We start from the raw sequence: 16,811 nt of genomic DNA on the forward strand, positions 1-16,811 counted from the left end.
TTATGTTGCAATTTGACAATACACAGATAGATAAATAGATAGATCGATAGATAGCTAAATAGACAGAAAGATAGACAGAAAGATATATATTGATGGATGATGGAGACAGACAGAGAGATAGATAGATAGATAGATAGATAGATAGATAGATAGATAGATAGATAGATAGATAGATAGATAGATAGACAGACAGACAGACAGACAGACAGACAGACAGACAGACAGACAGACAGACAGACAGACAGACAGATAGATAGATAGATAGATAGATAGATAGATAGATAGATAGACAGTTAATATATATATATATATATATATATATATATATATATCGATAGATAGATAGATCAATGGATGGACGGACGGACGGACGGACGGACGGACGGACGGACGGACGGACGGACGGACGGACGGACGGACGGACAGACAGACAGACAGACAGACAGACAGACAGACAGACAGACAGACAGACAGACAGACAGACAGACAGATAGATAGATAGATAGATAGATAGATAGATAGATAGATAGATAGATAGATAGATAGATAGATAGACGTGAGGCTGTCCAGTCCTTGATCACGATGGGTATTTTTAGTGGACATTGGGAAGGGGATTTTTCAAGTTACACAGGATCTATTTTAGAAGCCTGGGAGCGAGGGATAAATGGACAGAAGCAGCTGGAGGGATTGAACGAGTGGTGCCGCTTGCGTGGGTTATGAGGGGGAGCACAAACGTTTGGCTCAGTTGATGACCTAGAATCCAAATCGGTGACCCCCTTAGACATATTTCTGTGTGACACTAACCTCTTCCTGTCTGGTGTTTCCACTCACTCAACCCCACATTACAATTTCAAATGATATACCTTATGCTATATTAATTTATTAATTCTAACTTATAAGGCTATGTGCATAAATGATCAGCACAGGTGATTATTGACAACTACATGGTTTGTTTTTAAGAGTTGTTGAATATAGTTTGCAGTCTAATTTCAGGTATGCACATATGAGCCAGCTCATGTAAAACCTATTATTAAAGGTTAGGTCAGCTTTATTATTGCCAAGGAGCAATTTGTTTTTACAGCCAACAGTAATCCAATCAACAAAAAAACTAAAACAAACACACAGCACGACTTCCAAACTTAACAAACAGACTTAAGTCTATACTGGTAAACCTTGATTTGTGGTCATGACTATGAGTTTCCAAAATGGGCCCCACCCTTCACTGGTCATCACAAGCTGTGTTTGTAACTGGGCAAGACATGAGCTCACTCATAATACATTCTTACACACTAGGTGGATCAAGAAATGCCTCATCCTCATAATGACGTGCCACACCACCTTATGGTATAAAAAAAACAAGGGCCTCATTTATTTGAGAAGAACATGAAGATGACACACTGTTCTCCTTTGACCACATTTGCTACTTTCGAAAAGTTAAAGCTACACCGTGTAACTCTTTTAGTTTATTCTTAGCTAAAAACACAAAAATATATGTGCTCATTAATGTACATTTACTTCGTTCAAGTCATAAAGTATTCTCGTGAGTGTATAACATGCCATTGAAAATACATACGGGTGAGGGGTTCTAATGTTGGGCGCCATGTTGCCCCTCCATCTTGAAAGTACATTAGTCAAAGAGGGACATACCCATTAATTCAAGCTTCGCCTTGCGCGTTTACATTTGAGTTAACACTCATGGACGAGGTCGAACCGGAAGCCATGTTAATCTTGGACTACAATGGCCACCGTAGGAGTTAAAACGAAATCGGAATTGAGAGGAACAGAAACTAATATTCACTGGATGATCATATACCTTTTCACCCCTAGATGGGGGTAAAAATCACACAGTGTAGCTAGTAAGTTTTTTTTTTTGAAAGAAATAAACTATTACTTTAATTCACCAAGGATGCATTAAATTGATCAAAAGTGACAGGAAAGACTTTCTATTGATCAAAGAATCCTAAAGAAAATGTTTTACAGTTTCCACAAAAATATTAAGCAGCACAACTGTTTCTTGAGCATTAAATCAGCATATCAGAAAGATTTCTAAAGGATTATATGACAATGAAGACACTGGAATACATTAGTAATTATGCTGAAAATTCAGCTTTGCCATGACAAGAATAAATTACAAATTTTTAATTATATTAAAATAGAAAACAGTTATTTCAAATTTTAACAATATCTCACAATATTACTGCTTTTGCTATATTTTGATTAAAAAGTAGCCTTGAAATGTCTTTCAAAAAACATTTAAAAAAATCTTATCGACCCCAAACTTTTGAATTGCAAATTATCAATAAAATTACGTTAGAATAATGGTAATGTTTTTTTTTAAATGCTTAGTTAAACAACAGAAGTATGTAAAAAGCATGTGTAATCATTTCTGCCGTAATATTTATGCCTTTAAGATTAATCGAAGGGCAGAAAGCGCATATTTTTCATATTAATGTGATCATCTGTACATCTGTATTTAATTTATAGAGCTTTCTAGAGAAATGCCATATCATTTCAACATCATTCACCACTTAATCAATTCATACCAAATACGTGGAGTTTGAGTTCTCCCTGAAGAAGTATACAATGTGGAAACTACAGTGTGTTTCAGCAAGATTTTGGCCCATGAGTGGGGCAATGACAAATTCTCAGTGCTGTAAGACTGCTCAGAGCTTTGTTCTTGTTGTGTACCTGCAAAGACTCAAAAATACGAGCACTTAGCCTAGAGCACCAGACGGAAACCTTTAATAACTGTTTGCTATTCTTTGGCGGACAGACTCTGACAGCAGCTGCAGTGAGCGAGAACCATGACCTCCCCGAATGACAGAGTTTAGACATTGTGGTTCATCCACCTGCTCAACTTCAACCCACATAAATGTCAGAGATTAAACCAATGGCTATAAATACAATTTAAAATGCTATAGACATATAGACTTCATAAAACCTAAATCTACAGTTTGCAGTGTAATTTTAGTAATGCAAATATGTAAAATTTATGGTCATGACTGAGTTTCCAAACATCCCCACCATTTAAATTAATTTGAATAATAGAAAATGCTAAAGTATATTGTTATATGTTACATTATAGTATATTGCTATTTCTGTTATGACAACTCTCTGAGTGTTTGGTATGGAAATTAATGTGACAATGCTGATATGTTTGGTTTTTGCGGAATAGATCTGCTACACTGCTGCAGAGAAAGTACGGGATTTGCTAATGCCATCACTGTAAAAAACTAAAATAACTTAAAAAAATTAAGTAACCTGGTTGCCTTAAAATTTTAAGTTCTTTGAAATGGAAAAATTGAGTTAAAGGAGTAGTTCACTTTTAAAAAACTTTTGCTGATAATTTACTCACTCCCATGTCATCCAAGATATCCATGTCATTCTTTCTTCAGTTGAAAAGAAATTACATTTTTCTCCATATAATGTACTTCAATGGGAACCAAACCGTTCAAGGTCCAAAAGACAGTTTCAGTGCAAACTGCAAACTGTTCAAAGGGGTTTAAACGATTCCAGACGATGAATAAGGGTCTTATCAAGTGAAACGATCGCTCATTTAAAAAAAAAGTTTTATAAGCTCAAATGGTCACCTTGCTCTGTTCTGTGATGCGCGTTCGTGACTCTCCTATTCGAACTCGTTCATCAAAATGAACGAATCATCTCATGAGTCATTTTGAATGACTTGAATGAACCAAATGACACAAAAAAAACATTTGTTCATTTTGATAAACGAGTTCCAACAGCAGAGTCACGAACGCGCATCACAGAACAGAGCAAGGCGACCATTTGTGCTTATAAAACTTAAACTTTGTTATTTTTTTTAAATGACCAATCGTTTTGCTTGATAAGACCCTTATTCATCATCTGAAATTGTTTAAAGCCCTTTGAACAGTTTGCAGTTTGCTCTGAAACTGTCTTTTGGACCTTGAACCGTTTGGTTCCCATTGAAGTCAATTAAATGGAGAAAATTCCTGGAATGTTTTCATCAAAAACCTTAATTTCTTTTCAACTGAAGAAAGAATGACATGGATATCTTGGATGACATGGTGGTGAGTAAATTATCAGCAAAAGTTTTTTTTTTTTTTTTTAAAGTGAACTACTCCTTTAATACAATGGAGATTGATTTAATCATCAGAAACTCAAAATATTATGTTATCTGAACCACATAAATTATTTAAGTTGATTTGACAAAAGAAAAAATGTTGTGATTACAAATCATGAACATATATATATATATATATATATATATATATATATATTGCAGTGAGGAGTCATGCCAACGTGTTACTTCAATAATATGAATAATAGTGATGGAGCAGTTTTTTTTTAGTTCAGCCTGGCCTGTGTCTGAACTTGTTCCTCCCTTCTCTCCCTAATGTAATAGAAGCAAGCAGTATTACCTAATAAGCACAAGAGTAGCTGTAACCATTTGTTTATACTTTCTGCGTAATGAGTGAGTGGTTCAGAAAGATCCGATTAAAACAAGATATGAGTGTTGTTTTAATCGGATGGCATGTACTGTATCTGGTCTGACTCAAAGATAAACATTAAAGGAGAAGAATCTAGCAATCTTCTTTTTCGCTAAACGGTACCAAGGCAATGTTTACTCTAATATTCTTGACATCATGACTCTAAACAATTTACAAACTTTAGGAAGGAAATGTGTGCCACCTAATGGCTGATGTGTTCATATCTGCACAGGACAGCTGTTTTGAACATGTTGAGCATGTACTTTGAATGTGTTTTGAAACATTGGTGATAAAGTATCAGACAATAGAAAATTTTGCTAAACTACAAAGGAAACCAACCACTTTTACAGTAGTATATTATTGAGACCATCAGCAAAAAGGAAAAGTTTGACATGTTTTATTACTTTTTCATTTTGTACAAAATGCAAGTTTAACTTACGAATGAAAAACAATATTTACTAGGTGGTAAATATAATACTGTATAATAAAATAAACAGTATCTCAAATCCTGGTAAGCGATAAAGAAAATAGACAAGTGATATCTGACACATCTATATAATATAATGAAACTGTGACTTGATAGATCAAAAGAGAGAATAGTAAGGCATGTCTATTCAATGTTTGATGTATACACCCTTTAACATAAGTAGAAAAACATCCACTGTTTCTGGCCATAACATCCTCTTCCTGTCAGTCCACATCCGGTCTTTATGACTTCACAGGAAATAAAAAGGCAGTTTTCCATGGTTCCCCTGAAACAAGCGTACAATCACCATTGTATTAGTATCCTACTAAAACAAAGGCCTTGATCATTTTGATGCCTATAGAATCCTTCAAACAATGGGGTCATGTTTGTCACGGTTTACATCGATGAGGATCATGGGAGATCAGATCTATATGAGCGCATGCTTCATTCAAATGGGGATGTGGAAAGAGTCTTTGATCCACTGGTCTCGGGAGTTCTGAGTGGGCTGAGGAAGGGATAACAGCGTCTCCCCACTCTCCCCTTCATTTTCATCTTCATCTTCCTCATCTTCAGAAAAGCCATTTTCAGTGTTGAAGGAGCTCTCGCACAAAGAAGAGGAGATGTCCTGGAAAGCTCCTTTGTATTCCTGTATGGACTCGTATAGAGACCACAGCTGGCACAGCAAGGACATGTCTAACTGTCGGAGACCAACCTGCAAAAGACACCAGAACATATGAGCTATGCAGAGTTTGGATACACATTTTAATTACCTCTTATGTACAAACAATATATGTTCAGCTGTTGAGTTTGCATGGTAAAAAAAAAATTACATTTTGTAGGAAGAAGATGCTCCCTTTAAAAAAATAGACTGTAAAAAAATTTTTGACCAATATGTTAACATATGTTTTTACATTGCCGTAACTAACAAAATAAGCCAAGAAAATTTCAACTTTTTTTAAGTTATTCAAGATTCAACTAGTTTAAGTCAGTTTAATGCAATTTAAGTTGAAATTACTTAAACATCCAAAAAATAAAGTTAGTGGTACTTATGTAAGGCAACTATTTTTTAGCTTAACGTTGCTTTCGATTAAACTGTCAAAGAAATGTTAAACTTTTATCAAAATGCAAATGACTGTCATACAAAAAGATTATTTAATTCCGAATTAAAAGTTTTAGATTTTTTTTTTTGGAGCTCAAGTCAAACATGTCAGGGTAACTGTCCAGAGATTGTAAAATAATAAATAAATAAATAAATAAATAAATAAATAAATAAATAAATAAATAAATAAATAAATAAATAAAAAATTGTATTCAGGTCAAAAGGAGTCAACCTAATATATACCATATATTTTTTTGAAAAGTTTTTTGATTTTTTTTTTTTTTGGAGCTCAAGTCAAACATGTCTAGGTAGGGTAACTGTCCAGAGATTGTAAAATAATAAATAATTAAATGGGATAAAAAAAATGTATTCAGGTCAAAAGGAGTCAACCTAAAAATCTTGATATTCTTAAAAAATATATTTTTGTGAAAAGTTTTTCAAAAATGTATGAAACTACAATGAATAAGATTACAAATTTAGCCAACATTTCGTTTACATTTTCAAAAAACTTAGCACGTTTTTAAACGAGACATTCAAAAGATGTACTTTTTAAATAATCTCTAACATTTGTCTTTGAACCATAAATAGCTGCCAATTTATCAGATATCCAGAGAAGGTCACACACACACACACACTGGCACATTCCGGCGTTGTCTCATACATACCATCTCTTTGCGCAGCACGGCCAGCGCTGCGTCAAGGCTAGCTGGTTTACTGCGGCCAAGACAGTCGCTCACTCTGGACTTGCTGATGTCCGCTTGGATGCGTGTCCTCTTGCTGTAGACCTTTTCAATGTCCCTCCATGATCCCCCGCTCGAGTTTAGGATGCCACTCAGCCCTTTGGGTAACGGAGGCAAACCTTCAATAGAACAGACGCTTCCAGCCGGACAATCCGCTGGACTGGACTGCAGCCCGTTCATTTCCGATTCCACTGATTTCGATTTTAAAATAAAATCCTGGTTTGAAACTTTTCTAGGCCTGGCGGTGTTATTTTTCTCATTTATTTTTTAACACAATTAAAAATATTCAATTGAGATTAAATGTACAATCTTTCTATAAAAAAGAGAAGCTAAAGCTGAAAGCATGACCTTAACTGCAACCAACTGTCACGTCTAAAAACTAACTTCCGGAAAATATAAAGAAAAGTCATATGCGATATTCCTCATATGTAACCGCTGGTCTAAACTAAATTATAACTATAACAGCTCGTTTACACCGTATCTCTTCAGGAGACATTTGATTTTCCGCTCTTCCTTAACGTTCCTTGCATTTCGTCTTAAAGCAGCGCATTTATTCTACATCTCGAGAACAAAACAAATCCCTACCCTGGCCTTAGATATAAGAAAAACTGGTCAGGGAACCCTGGTCGGGAGATCAAGGCGCCCAGCTTTGTTTTCGCTTAACGTTTTCTTTTGTCTTGTGCTGTGCAACTAAACCTCGCCCACTCAATCTCTCCGCCCAGTGCGCCGTTTGGCCACAGTGAGGCGCTGTTTCTCATTTCCAGCAATAATCTGCTGGATAGGGATTCATCTGAGCTTTCTGAGGGAAAAACTATCGGACCATTCGAACAGACCCGTGTTTTGTCTTTTTTGTCTAAAAAGCGAAACAGAATAGTGGAATTTGAAAAAAAAATGCCTAGAAGCGTAAAAACTTTTTACACTACGTTTTAAGAGTATTGTGTCAGACGCAAGATGTAGCAAAAACGCAAGCACAAGTCTGTCCAGCAAGTGTTTGTGCAGAAAACCACAAAAAATTAACAATTGAGTAGAATAAAAAAGGCAAAGCCTAGAAACACCTTTTTTTAAAAGTTGAACTTTATTAGCACTAGCACAATGGTCACTTCTGTCTATTGCTTTACAAAGAAAAACGATAGAAAAGCGCCGTAGTGGAAGGCAAAAACAGGTTTTCCCCATTCCATTAAGTGCATATCACTTTTTTCAATGCAAAAACATGTTCTATGTGACTGGCCTCTTAAGGGCCCGTCAGGTTTTTTTTAGTTTTAAAAACACCAGATGCAGGGCAGCGGAAAAAACTAAACAAAACGTCTGTATACATCAAGGCTGCTTCATTTCAGTAAACTGACCACAACATTCCAAAGTCATTAAAACATTACGAATAACAGTCAATTTTATAATAGTTACTATTCTGAAATAAGACATCCTTATGACGTATGCAGACGACGAAAGGGACCGGAGGACGCAGTCTGCTCATAGCACCAAAATGGTGCCACTGTTGTAACATTGTCACAACGGTCAAATCAGTGCTTTCAGAAAATATGGATTTCATAAAGAAATGGGGAAAACATCATGAAAGAAAAAAACAGCAAGCACATGCTGCTTTGGAAGAAACACAACTGAAACGCTCCATTGAGTACGTTACTATATATGTGCTGTTCATATTTCCTTTTATATGCGTGTGTGCTGTTACAGCCCTGATTATAGTTCAGTCTTAAGAGAGCTGCAGCTCTTTCAAGCTACGCAGGGATTCGGCACAGCCTCGGATGAGATTGCAGAGCTGGATACTGGCCTCAACTGACGCAGAGTGCTGGAGCTCCTGCGTGGCCCATCTGAGTTTGTGTAGCACTGCCTCTTCTGCGCTCGACAAGGCTGCGTGCTGGAGGGTGTTACCCAAGGACCCTGAAGGAGGTGTAGTCTGGACAGAAGGGTTTGCAGGTGGTAGGAAGTTTGCGCTGGCAGGGGGGGCAGAAACAGGAGTGGACTGAGCGGTGGGAAGGGGACCTCTTAGTCCAGACGCGGCCCCCTCGCAGTGCTCCGGCCTGGGCTGGCCCGTGATGGACAGAGGGGGTTCGCTGGATGAGGGTCCGTTCGATTCAGGGACAGATTGACTCGCAAGCTGACGCTCTCTTACCTGTGACAAGGCTGCCTGGGCGTTCAAAGCTGAAAAGGAATGTGAACAAGTTAACAGAGATACACAAGAGTCAAGACTGTACATTCATAAACAACAATTCAAGAGGCCGAACCTAACCTAAACGTACCTGGGTTGTCCTTGTCGACGTCGGAGTCCAGCTCTTGACAAGCAACACAGTAATATTTCTTCTGTTTATCTTGTAGCAGAATTGTCTGCAAATATGTAGGACAATTCATTGCACTCCTTAATTCATACATATTGTAATCAAAAATAAATATGAATTATTATAATTCCAGTGGTCTAAACACCTGAGAATGCTAGTACAATTCTTATGTTTCTCTCCCACCCATTTATCAGCATAATTTCAGTGAAAAGATGAACTGACTTTTAAAATGATAAAAAAGAAATGAAAAAAAAAGGTTTATTTCAAGGTTTAAATCAGATTTTTTATTGGTATTGGCAGATATTGGATATTTAATATTAGATTATCATAACAGTAATATTGTGCAATATTATTGAAATTTAACAGTTTTCTAATTTAATGTTAAATGAGATTTCTTCCTGCGAGTTGCAGCATGATTACTTCAGTTTTGAGTGCCACACAATCCTTCCAAAACCATCCTGATTTGTTGCTCAAAAACATTTCTTACTATTCTTACTATTATCAATATTGAAAACAGTTGTATTGCAAAAAATATTTGTGGAAACCGTGATACTTTTTTTCAGGATTTTAAGATCAAAAGTACAATAGAAATATTTTTATTAAATTTAAACATACATCTATATGCCCTAATATTACAACTGTGGCAAATACTATATATATATATATGTGTGTGTTTTATATATATATATATATATATTAGGGCATACTTACAGTTTATAAATATGGTACCTCAATATGTGTGTGTGTGTGTGTGTGTGTGTGTGTGTGTGTGTATACATATATAGTGTTTATATATATCATGGATTATCCATGTATATTAACAATAAATGTTATGAAGTCACTGACGAGTGAATGTAGGTTGTTTTTCACTCACCCCACACAGCTCACAGCAATCCCCCAGCATCTTATATCCCTTCAGCAGATAGTCTCCCATCAGCTTGCTTATCTTGTCCTGCCGCTCCCGTCGAGCCTGAATCACCTTCATCTCCGCCTCGGAGGGAGGTTCCCATTCAAAGTCTTCATCTAGATTCATCAAAGCACATGGATTCCTTATGTGTTTGTCATTAATGTAACGTTACAGATGACAAACAGCCAGCCAGCTAGCATCCATGTGTTTGGAGATTTCAGACAGTTAACACAACTTTAGGTTCGGTTTTCCATAGACTGTATAAAATAAGTTTGTCACTAATAATCACTTATGATAAAGCCATTGTAAAGACTTAGATATTTCGTATAAATTAAAGCTACACACCCATACCGACAGACACTGAAGCGCTAACCTGCTAGCGTGAGATATTATTTTAGTGCGGCTCCACGTGCATTACTTTAGCACGACGGAAGTAAATGAACTGACTGAAGATTATTGAGAGATATAAACAGGGAAGTCAACAACAGAATAAGCAAAATATGACTTTATTCACATTTTACCTGCGTTAAGGGCCATGCTTTCCTCATCAGTCGCCTCACACACAGATAACGTTTCCTGCTGCTCGAAACATCAGCGATGAAATGTGTGTGTAAGTGCTGAGAAAACGGAGTGACGCCATCTAGCGAGCTGAATGTAGGTCCTGATTACAGAGTCCTGACTCAAGCAGTTTTGTTTCACTTTTATTGAATATGACCACATTGAAAAGCTGACAAACTGGAAATAAAGAAAGTTTTAGGATTTTGACAGCTTTTTAAAACTTTAATAAAATTTTTGAATTATTAGAGCATTTTTAAAAATGTAATATACAATATATTAGAATTTTTCTTTAAATAAATAAATAAAATGTACAACTTGTATTGGCTTTCATTTTGTTGCTAACACTTTATAATTCCATTTGTTAACATTATTAACAACATGAACAAAAAAGGCACGAAATCACAATGAGCAGTTGTTTTTTAAATTAATGTTAACAAAGATTAATATAACTGTATGTTACATTCTCATTGTTACGTAATGTTAGTTAATGCATTAACTACATAGGCTACTATATGTAGGGTTCTAGAACATAAACATCATTTAACTTTTTTTTTCTAAGAGTGTAATGTTAACAAATTAAACATTATTGTAAAGTTTAAAAAAAAGTATTATTATCTTTCTTATTATCTTACTACCATTATTGAATCTGGTGAAAGACAATTTCAAACAACATGAACACAGAACTACAATGTAAATATTGCATTTACACATCAGACACACAAAACGTTTTATGATGTTATCAGACCAACACTCAATTGTTCTAATAATAGTCTCAGCTGAGTGCCAATATGGCTGGTTTGGGTTTTGCTCGTGCAATCCCAGCAGGATCCCCCACAGTCTCCTCTCCAAGGACACTGTCCTCCCGCCAGTTTCCACGCCACAGAGTGCCGAGCCAGCGCAAAGTGCTCTCATCCCAGTTTTCTGGAAGCTGCAGCATGAGATACCCTGCTGAGATGATGCTGGCTGCTGCTGCTCGCACATGGCTAATGTGCAGAGTTACGGTCACAAATGTATCTACAGCTTGAAAAAGAGAGAGAAGGCAATAGATTTGACCATGGAAAAATATGCAAGGTGCAAAAACAGAAATTAAACGAATAAATGATTAATAAAACGTACGAGAATCATAAACTTTTGTTGGTCGCAGATCTTATTTCTGCAATAATCCAAAAGCCGATGCATGGGTCTTTTGTTGAGGGAACCAGGGTGATGCTAACTTCTACGAAATCACTGCAGCACTCTATTTCACATGTCCGTGAGGCTTCAGAAGCTCTATTTTTTATGTTTATTTATGTAGAAATACATACCTGCACTCGCTGGGATGGTCAAGAGAATTCCCAGAGAAATTAAACTGGGGTACGTAAACATTCCTCCCAGATTTACCAGCACATTGAAAACTTAGGAGAAAACAGGACAAAAAATAGTTAAAAGTTATATGTCGAATAATAATCTGACCTGTTTTGTTTTGAATGCTTAATCATATTAGTAATAATATCAACAATAAATGATGAAATTATAAAAACTAATAATAAGAATAATATCATTTAAATATCATTGAAATACAATCAAATATAACACATAAGTATTTTTTATTTTCTAACTTCAGAACTTTTAAACATTAAATGTGGGCAGTCATTATTACATTGAAAACAAAAGCATAAGTTACCAAGCAGTAGAAAAGCCATGACACAGAGTTTATCCCAGGGGATGTGCTGGGAGGGAGGCCAGTATTCCACATGTGTGAAATAAAGCAACACACACACCCAGGAGTGGAGGACGAAACTACACAGACCCACGCAGGATAGTAACACACTGGCAGGGCCTGGATGGACATTCCCTACACGCTTTCTGAAAAGCACCTGAGACATGAAGCCACCAGTTATTAAAGTAAAACTGCAGAAAAAAATGTTTCAGTTGTTTACGCACTTTTAGGTTTAAATTAATTGCTTAAAGTCACAGTCTTCTAGAGTTTTGTACTTTGTAGTGAATTAGTAATTTTAAGAACGGATAATTGGCTTTATGCACAGCTGCACTACTTCCTGAACTTCAGCCAGATCCTTGTTTCTTGTCTGCCATTATTGGACAAAATTGAATAATCCAGATGTGCCTGATTATTATTGTTGTGACTACTGAGGTCAGACACAACTGGATTAATCAGTTTGTCCAATAATGGTAGACAGGAAACAAGGAGCTGGCTTAAGTTCAGGAAGTAGTGGAGCTGTGCATAAAGCCAATTTTTTTTGGTTGTGAATGGCTCAGATTTGGGCTAAATTAGTCAATGACTCGTTCCACTTACTGTAACTGAATAAGGTGACACGGTCAGTCACTAAACGAAAGTGAACGTTTTATAAAGAATCGTTCTGATGAACAAATCTTTTTCGGATTCAAAAGAGTCACATGGGATGAATTAAAATCCCCACCTCTAGTGCTGACCTTGAATAAAGCAGAAGCTGAAGCTGAGCCAACTCCCAGTGCCACTCCTGTGATTGAGTCGCTGTGAAAACCATCCCCATAGACCAACATAACAATGCCAGTGATGGACAGGACGGCAGCTACTACCTAAATAGAAATTAAAATAAATAAATGAATATTTGTGATTGCCTCAATGAATTGTCTTTCACAGTTTGATTGCTCACCCTGACACCCATGAAGCGGTCCTTGAGTCCGATCCATGAAAGGAGGAAAGTAAAAGCTTGGCTGCAGCAGAGAACGGCACTTACATCCACTTTGGATATGCGGCAAAGCGCCAATAAGTACAAATAACCAGATAAACTCCATAGCACAGAGAACGGAGCTGCTCCTTTCAGAACAATCCTCACGGTCAGTTCTTCACCCAGGAACTGACTACATTTTCTGTATGTCAAAAGAGAATAGAAAACAGCAGCACGTCACATCAAAATGATCCCACAACAGTCTTACTTATTCTTTCAGAAGAGACACAGGGGTGGACTGGGGCAAGTAGAAGCTTTATCTCAGTCACACTCTAAAAATTGGTTGTTTTAACCCAACTTTGGGTCAAATATGGACAAACCCAGCCATTGGGATACATTTTTAATTGCATTTTTAATCCAACGTTTGGTTAAAACAACCCAGCATTTTTAGAGTGCATTAGCCTAATCCAAAAGTCCAATAATACAACAAAGCAATAAGCCTGTTGTTAGGCACGACGTGGCTTCACAGGGCCTATTTGCTTTGATAAAACGGTTAATCCATAAAAATACTTATTTTGGTGTATCTTTGTACACTCACACACAAATTTGGGTCAAATATGGACAAACCCAAATGTTGGGTTAAAAATGTAATAAAAAAATTTCCAGTTGAAAGTGAAAGTTGAAGTTGGGTTCAAATTTGAAATGACATTTTTAACCCAACATTTGGGTTTATCCATACATTTGACCCAAATTTAGGTTAAAACAACCCAGCATTGTTTAGAGTGTAGAGTAATTTAAACCTCAACCAATCAAATCAAGGACTAGAATAATCAGTTTTATAAATGTGTTTTCAGGCAGTGTTTGTAAAACTTCTAATTTGAAAATTAAGGTTAGGGTTAGAAGTACATGATCCAAAATGTAAACAATACTTAAAATTTGCATGGGTCAAAACAATGTCTCACTATTGGGGCATGTTGTCACAAAAGGTCAGTAAGTTGGTAGGTGGTAAGCAAATTAATTGGAGAAAAAACTTGCCCCTGTACCCCTGTCAATTAATTCAAAGGATGATTCATTTGCAGGTGAATTTTCTGCAACAAAAACCAATATCCACAATATTTCACAAGTAAAGATGAATGTATGGAGTTTTATTAATAGAACGGCCTAAATCCCATGTGTAAAAATACAGCTTAGTCAGGACTCTGTGCATGCACAATACAATTTATAATAAAGCTTTAACCTATCCCCATATGGTAATGCTGACGGTTTTACTGTTAAACCAACAGCCAGCCAGTCTCAATGATGACTTTGCACTCATTATTGGTTGTTGGCCAGGCATAGATTCATTAATAAAGTGGCAATTTGTTTAGCTGCACTAGAAGCTGGGAGGATTAGGGACTGAAAGCAGCTTGCACTAAACAGCTTTCAGAACATTAAGTCAAAATAAGAATGATACAGAACAATAACGTTCATTTTACTTGATTTAATTGCTTAAACACTATATGACAAACTTATACTGGACTGCCAAACATCCTAACATGAGCAAGTCATGAAGATTATTTTAAACGATCCAGTGTTCATTTTAAATGTTTTCTTCTGACCTGAACTCGGTGGTTGGCAACTCCTTCTGTTTCTCCGTGAGAAGATGACACAGATAGTAGAAGGGAAAAAAGAGAACGTTCCAGATGCTACAGAACCAAATGATAAAGAATGGGGTGGGATGTTTTATCAGAGTTTCTTTCGCACTGTGAGTACCCCAGGCCCAGGAAACAGCCACACAAGCCCCTAAAACGAGGCCACAGGTCACCCTCCGCACAGCTCGGAATGGCCATCGAGTGCAGCAACGTTTAGATGGTCTTTCTGCATCAGATTCATCCTCAACTAAGTTCTGTTCCTGGGGATCCTTCTCACTTACTAAGAAAAACAAAGACAAGCCATTTAGAGAATTACAATTGTCACCCTTTCCTACTTCTACATTTGATAGATTTACATGCACTCTTAAAAATATAGGTTCCAATAAAGAGTGATGGCAACCAGTTTTGGTTCCCCATATAACCTTTCAGTACACAGTTCTTAAAATAACTTTTTTTTCTTAGTGTAAAAAACATTTCCTTGATAAAATCTCCCGCAAAACACCCTTTTGTGCAATGGAAATAATATCTAAACCGAAATAATGTCAAATAATAATATCAAAACTCCAGTAAACTATGCAGAGTTAAAAAAAAACAACAACATTACCTGATGTTGGCAGGTGAAGCGTGATGGGTGGCTGTCCGGAGGAAGGAGATATCTTGGCTGTGAGTTTGTTCATTGTTTGTTGTGCTCTCCTAAAAAAAACCTAACCCTTAGGTCAGGGTTCTGACCCCCTCTCTCATACAAGTAATATGCTTTAAGTAAACCCATGCTAAGTGCAGATTACTACAGATCCACCTGTGATTAAAAATCTAAGGTTTAACAGCTTACAGTCTCACATGCTAAATGCTGTTAAATCAGGATGAAGAGTAGTGTCAATGCAGTGGAGTTTTGCATTGACAGTTTTATTATAATAATAGATTATATAGATATTGTAAATATTATAGTATTAAGTCTCTCAACCACCATTAAGATTAAATTGACTCAATAAAAACACTGATGAGATGGTTGTAATTGTAATTATTAAGAACAAGATTAGGGCAAGACAATTTAATTGTGTATCTCCAGTCTCCAAACTCACAGTAAAATCCCAAGTGTTAAATTAACACTGAGAGTGTGAATTACAGTATATAAACTCTGAGCAGAGTGTTAAATGAACACTGAAGCGCTGTTAAAGTTAATGAGATAATTAAGTGAATAATTGAGTGATAATTGAGCATTATTGAAGACACCTAACAAGCAGAATCACTGAAGGAGAAAACCGTAATTTTAAGTCACCATTATGGTGATCAGTATTCACTTTATTTGAGCTCTTGACCCTTAAATCATTAACTTTATATTTTGTTTGGCTGCTGTACATGAGTTATAACAACCAGATGTGAATAAATAGAAAATGTAATACCATCAGGTGCCTTCAATAATACTCAATCATCACTCATCTCATTAACTTTAACACTGCTTCAGTGTTCATTTAACACTCTGCTCAGAGTTTATATAATTCTATATTTCTATATATAATATAATTTATATAATAAGCTCGTTTCGTGTCTTATGCCATCAGTGTGTACTTACATTTACGAGTCATTAAATCATGTTTAATTTGGACTTCTCTGTGCATGCTCTTTGAGGTGGTGACCATAGACCCCCATTATATGACTGACAGACAACAACGGTTTGACCTAAAAATATCAAAATTGAAAATACTGCGGAAACAAAGACACCTACATCTTGGATGCCATTGAGGTAAGCTAAAACATATCAAAAATTAATTTCAAAGTGAACTATCCCTTTAACTATTACCTAATCATGAACAATAAACAGCATTAATTAACCTTTGTTAATTCATGCATTCATGATAGTTCACAGTGCATTAACTAATGTTATAAATCTTTTGATCTTCAAAATGTATTAGTAAATGTTGAGATTAACAAATTGTTCATCAATGTTAATGAATGAAACCCTTTAAACTATATTCACACGTTTACCATTTAGTGTTTTATCATT

General features: G+C 36.1%; 3 protein-coding genes across 3 annotated transcripts; all 3 read right to left on the minus strand.

The window, feature by feature from the left end:
* Nucleotides 1-4,851: 4,851 nt before the first annotated feature.
* Nucleotides 4,852-7,611, minus strand: fam89b (family with sequence similarity 89 member B). The gene is made up of 2 exons (XM_039667556.2): nt 6,700-7,611; nt 4,852-5,647 (listed from the first exon to the last, which is right to left on the minus strand). Exons 1-2 carry the CDS (start codon nt 6,952-6,954, stop codon nt 5,384-5,386), a joined length of 519 nt encoding a protein of 172 aa, XP_039523490.2. The 5' UTR covers nt 6,955-7,611; the 3' UTR covers nt 4,852-5,383.
* Nucleotides 7,612-7,830: 219 nt separating this feature from the next.
* On the minus strand, nt 7,831-10,645 carry znrd2 (zinc ribbon domain containing 2). The gene is made up of 4 exons (XM_039667547.2): nt 10,494-10,645; nt 9,940-10,088; nt 9,030-9,114; nt 7,831-8,931 (listed from the first exon to the last, which is right to left on the minus strand). Exons 1-4 carry the CDS (start codon nt 10,507-10,509, stop codon nt 8,483-8,485), a joined length of 699 nt encoding a protein of 232 aa, XP_039523481.1. The 5' UTR covers nt 10,510-10,645; the 3' UTR covers nt 7,831-8,482.
* A 115-nt stretch (nt 10,646-10,760) lies between these two features.
* Nucleotides 10,761-16,217, minus strand: LOC120476446 (solute carrier family 35 member F4). Its single transcript, XM_039667459.2, has 7 exons — nt 15,414-16,217; nt 14,777-15,089; nt 13,164-13,380; nt 12,961-13,086; nt 12,194-12,386; nt 11,835-11,924; nt 10,761-11,550 (listed from the first exon to the last, which is right to left on the minus strand). The coding sequence occupies exons 1-7, from the start codon at nt 15,484-15,486 to the stop codon at nt 11,303-11,305; spliced, it is 1,260 nt and encodes a 419-aa protein (XP_039523393.2). The 5' UTR covers nt 15,487-16,217; the 3' UTR covers nt 10,761-11,302.
* Nucleotides 16,218-16,811: the final 594 nt, after the last annotated feature.

The sequence above is a fragment of the Pimephales promelas genome, chromosome 23 (assembly GCF_988280905.1).
Source record: "Pimephales promelas chromosome 23, fPimPro1.hap1.1, whole genome shotgun sequence".
Taxonomy (NCBI): Eukaryota; Metazoa; Chordata; class Actinopteri; order Cypriniformes; family Leuciscidae; genus Pimephales; species Pimephales promelas.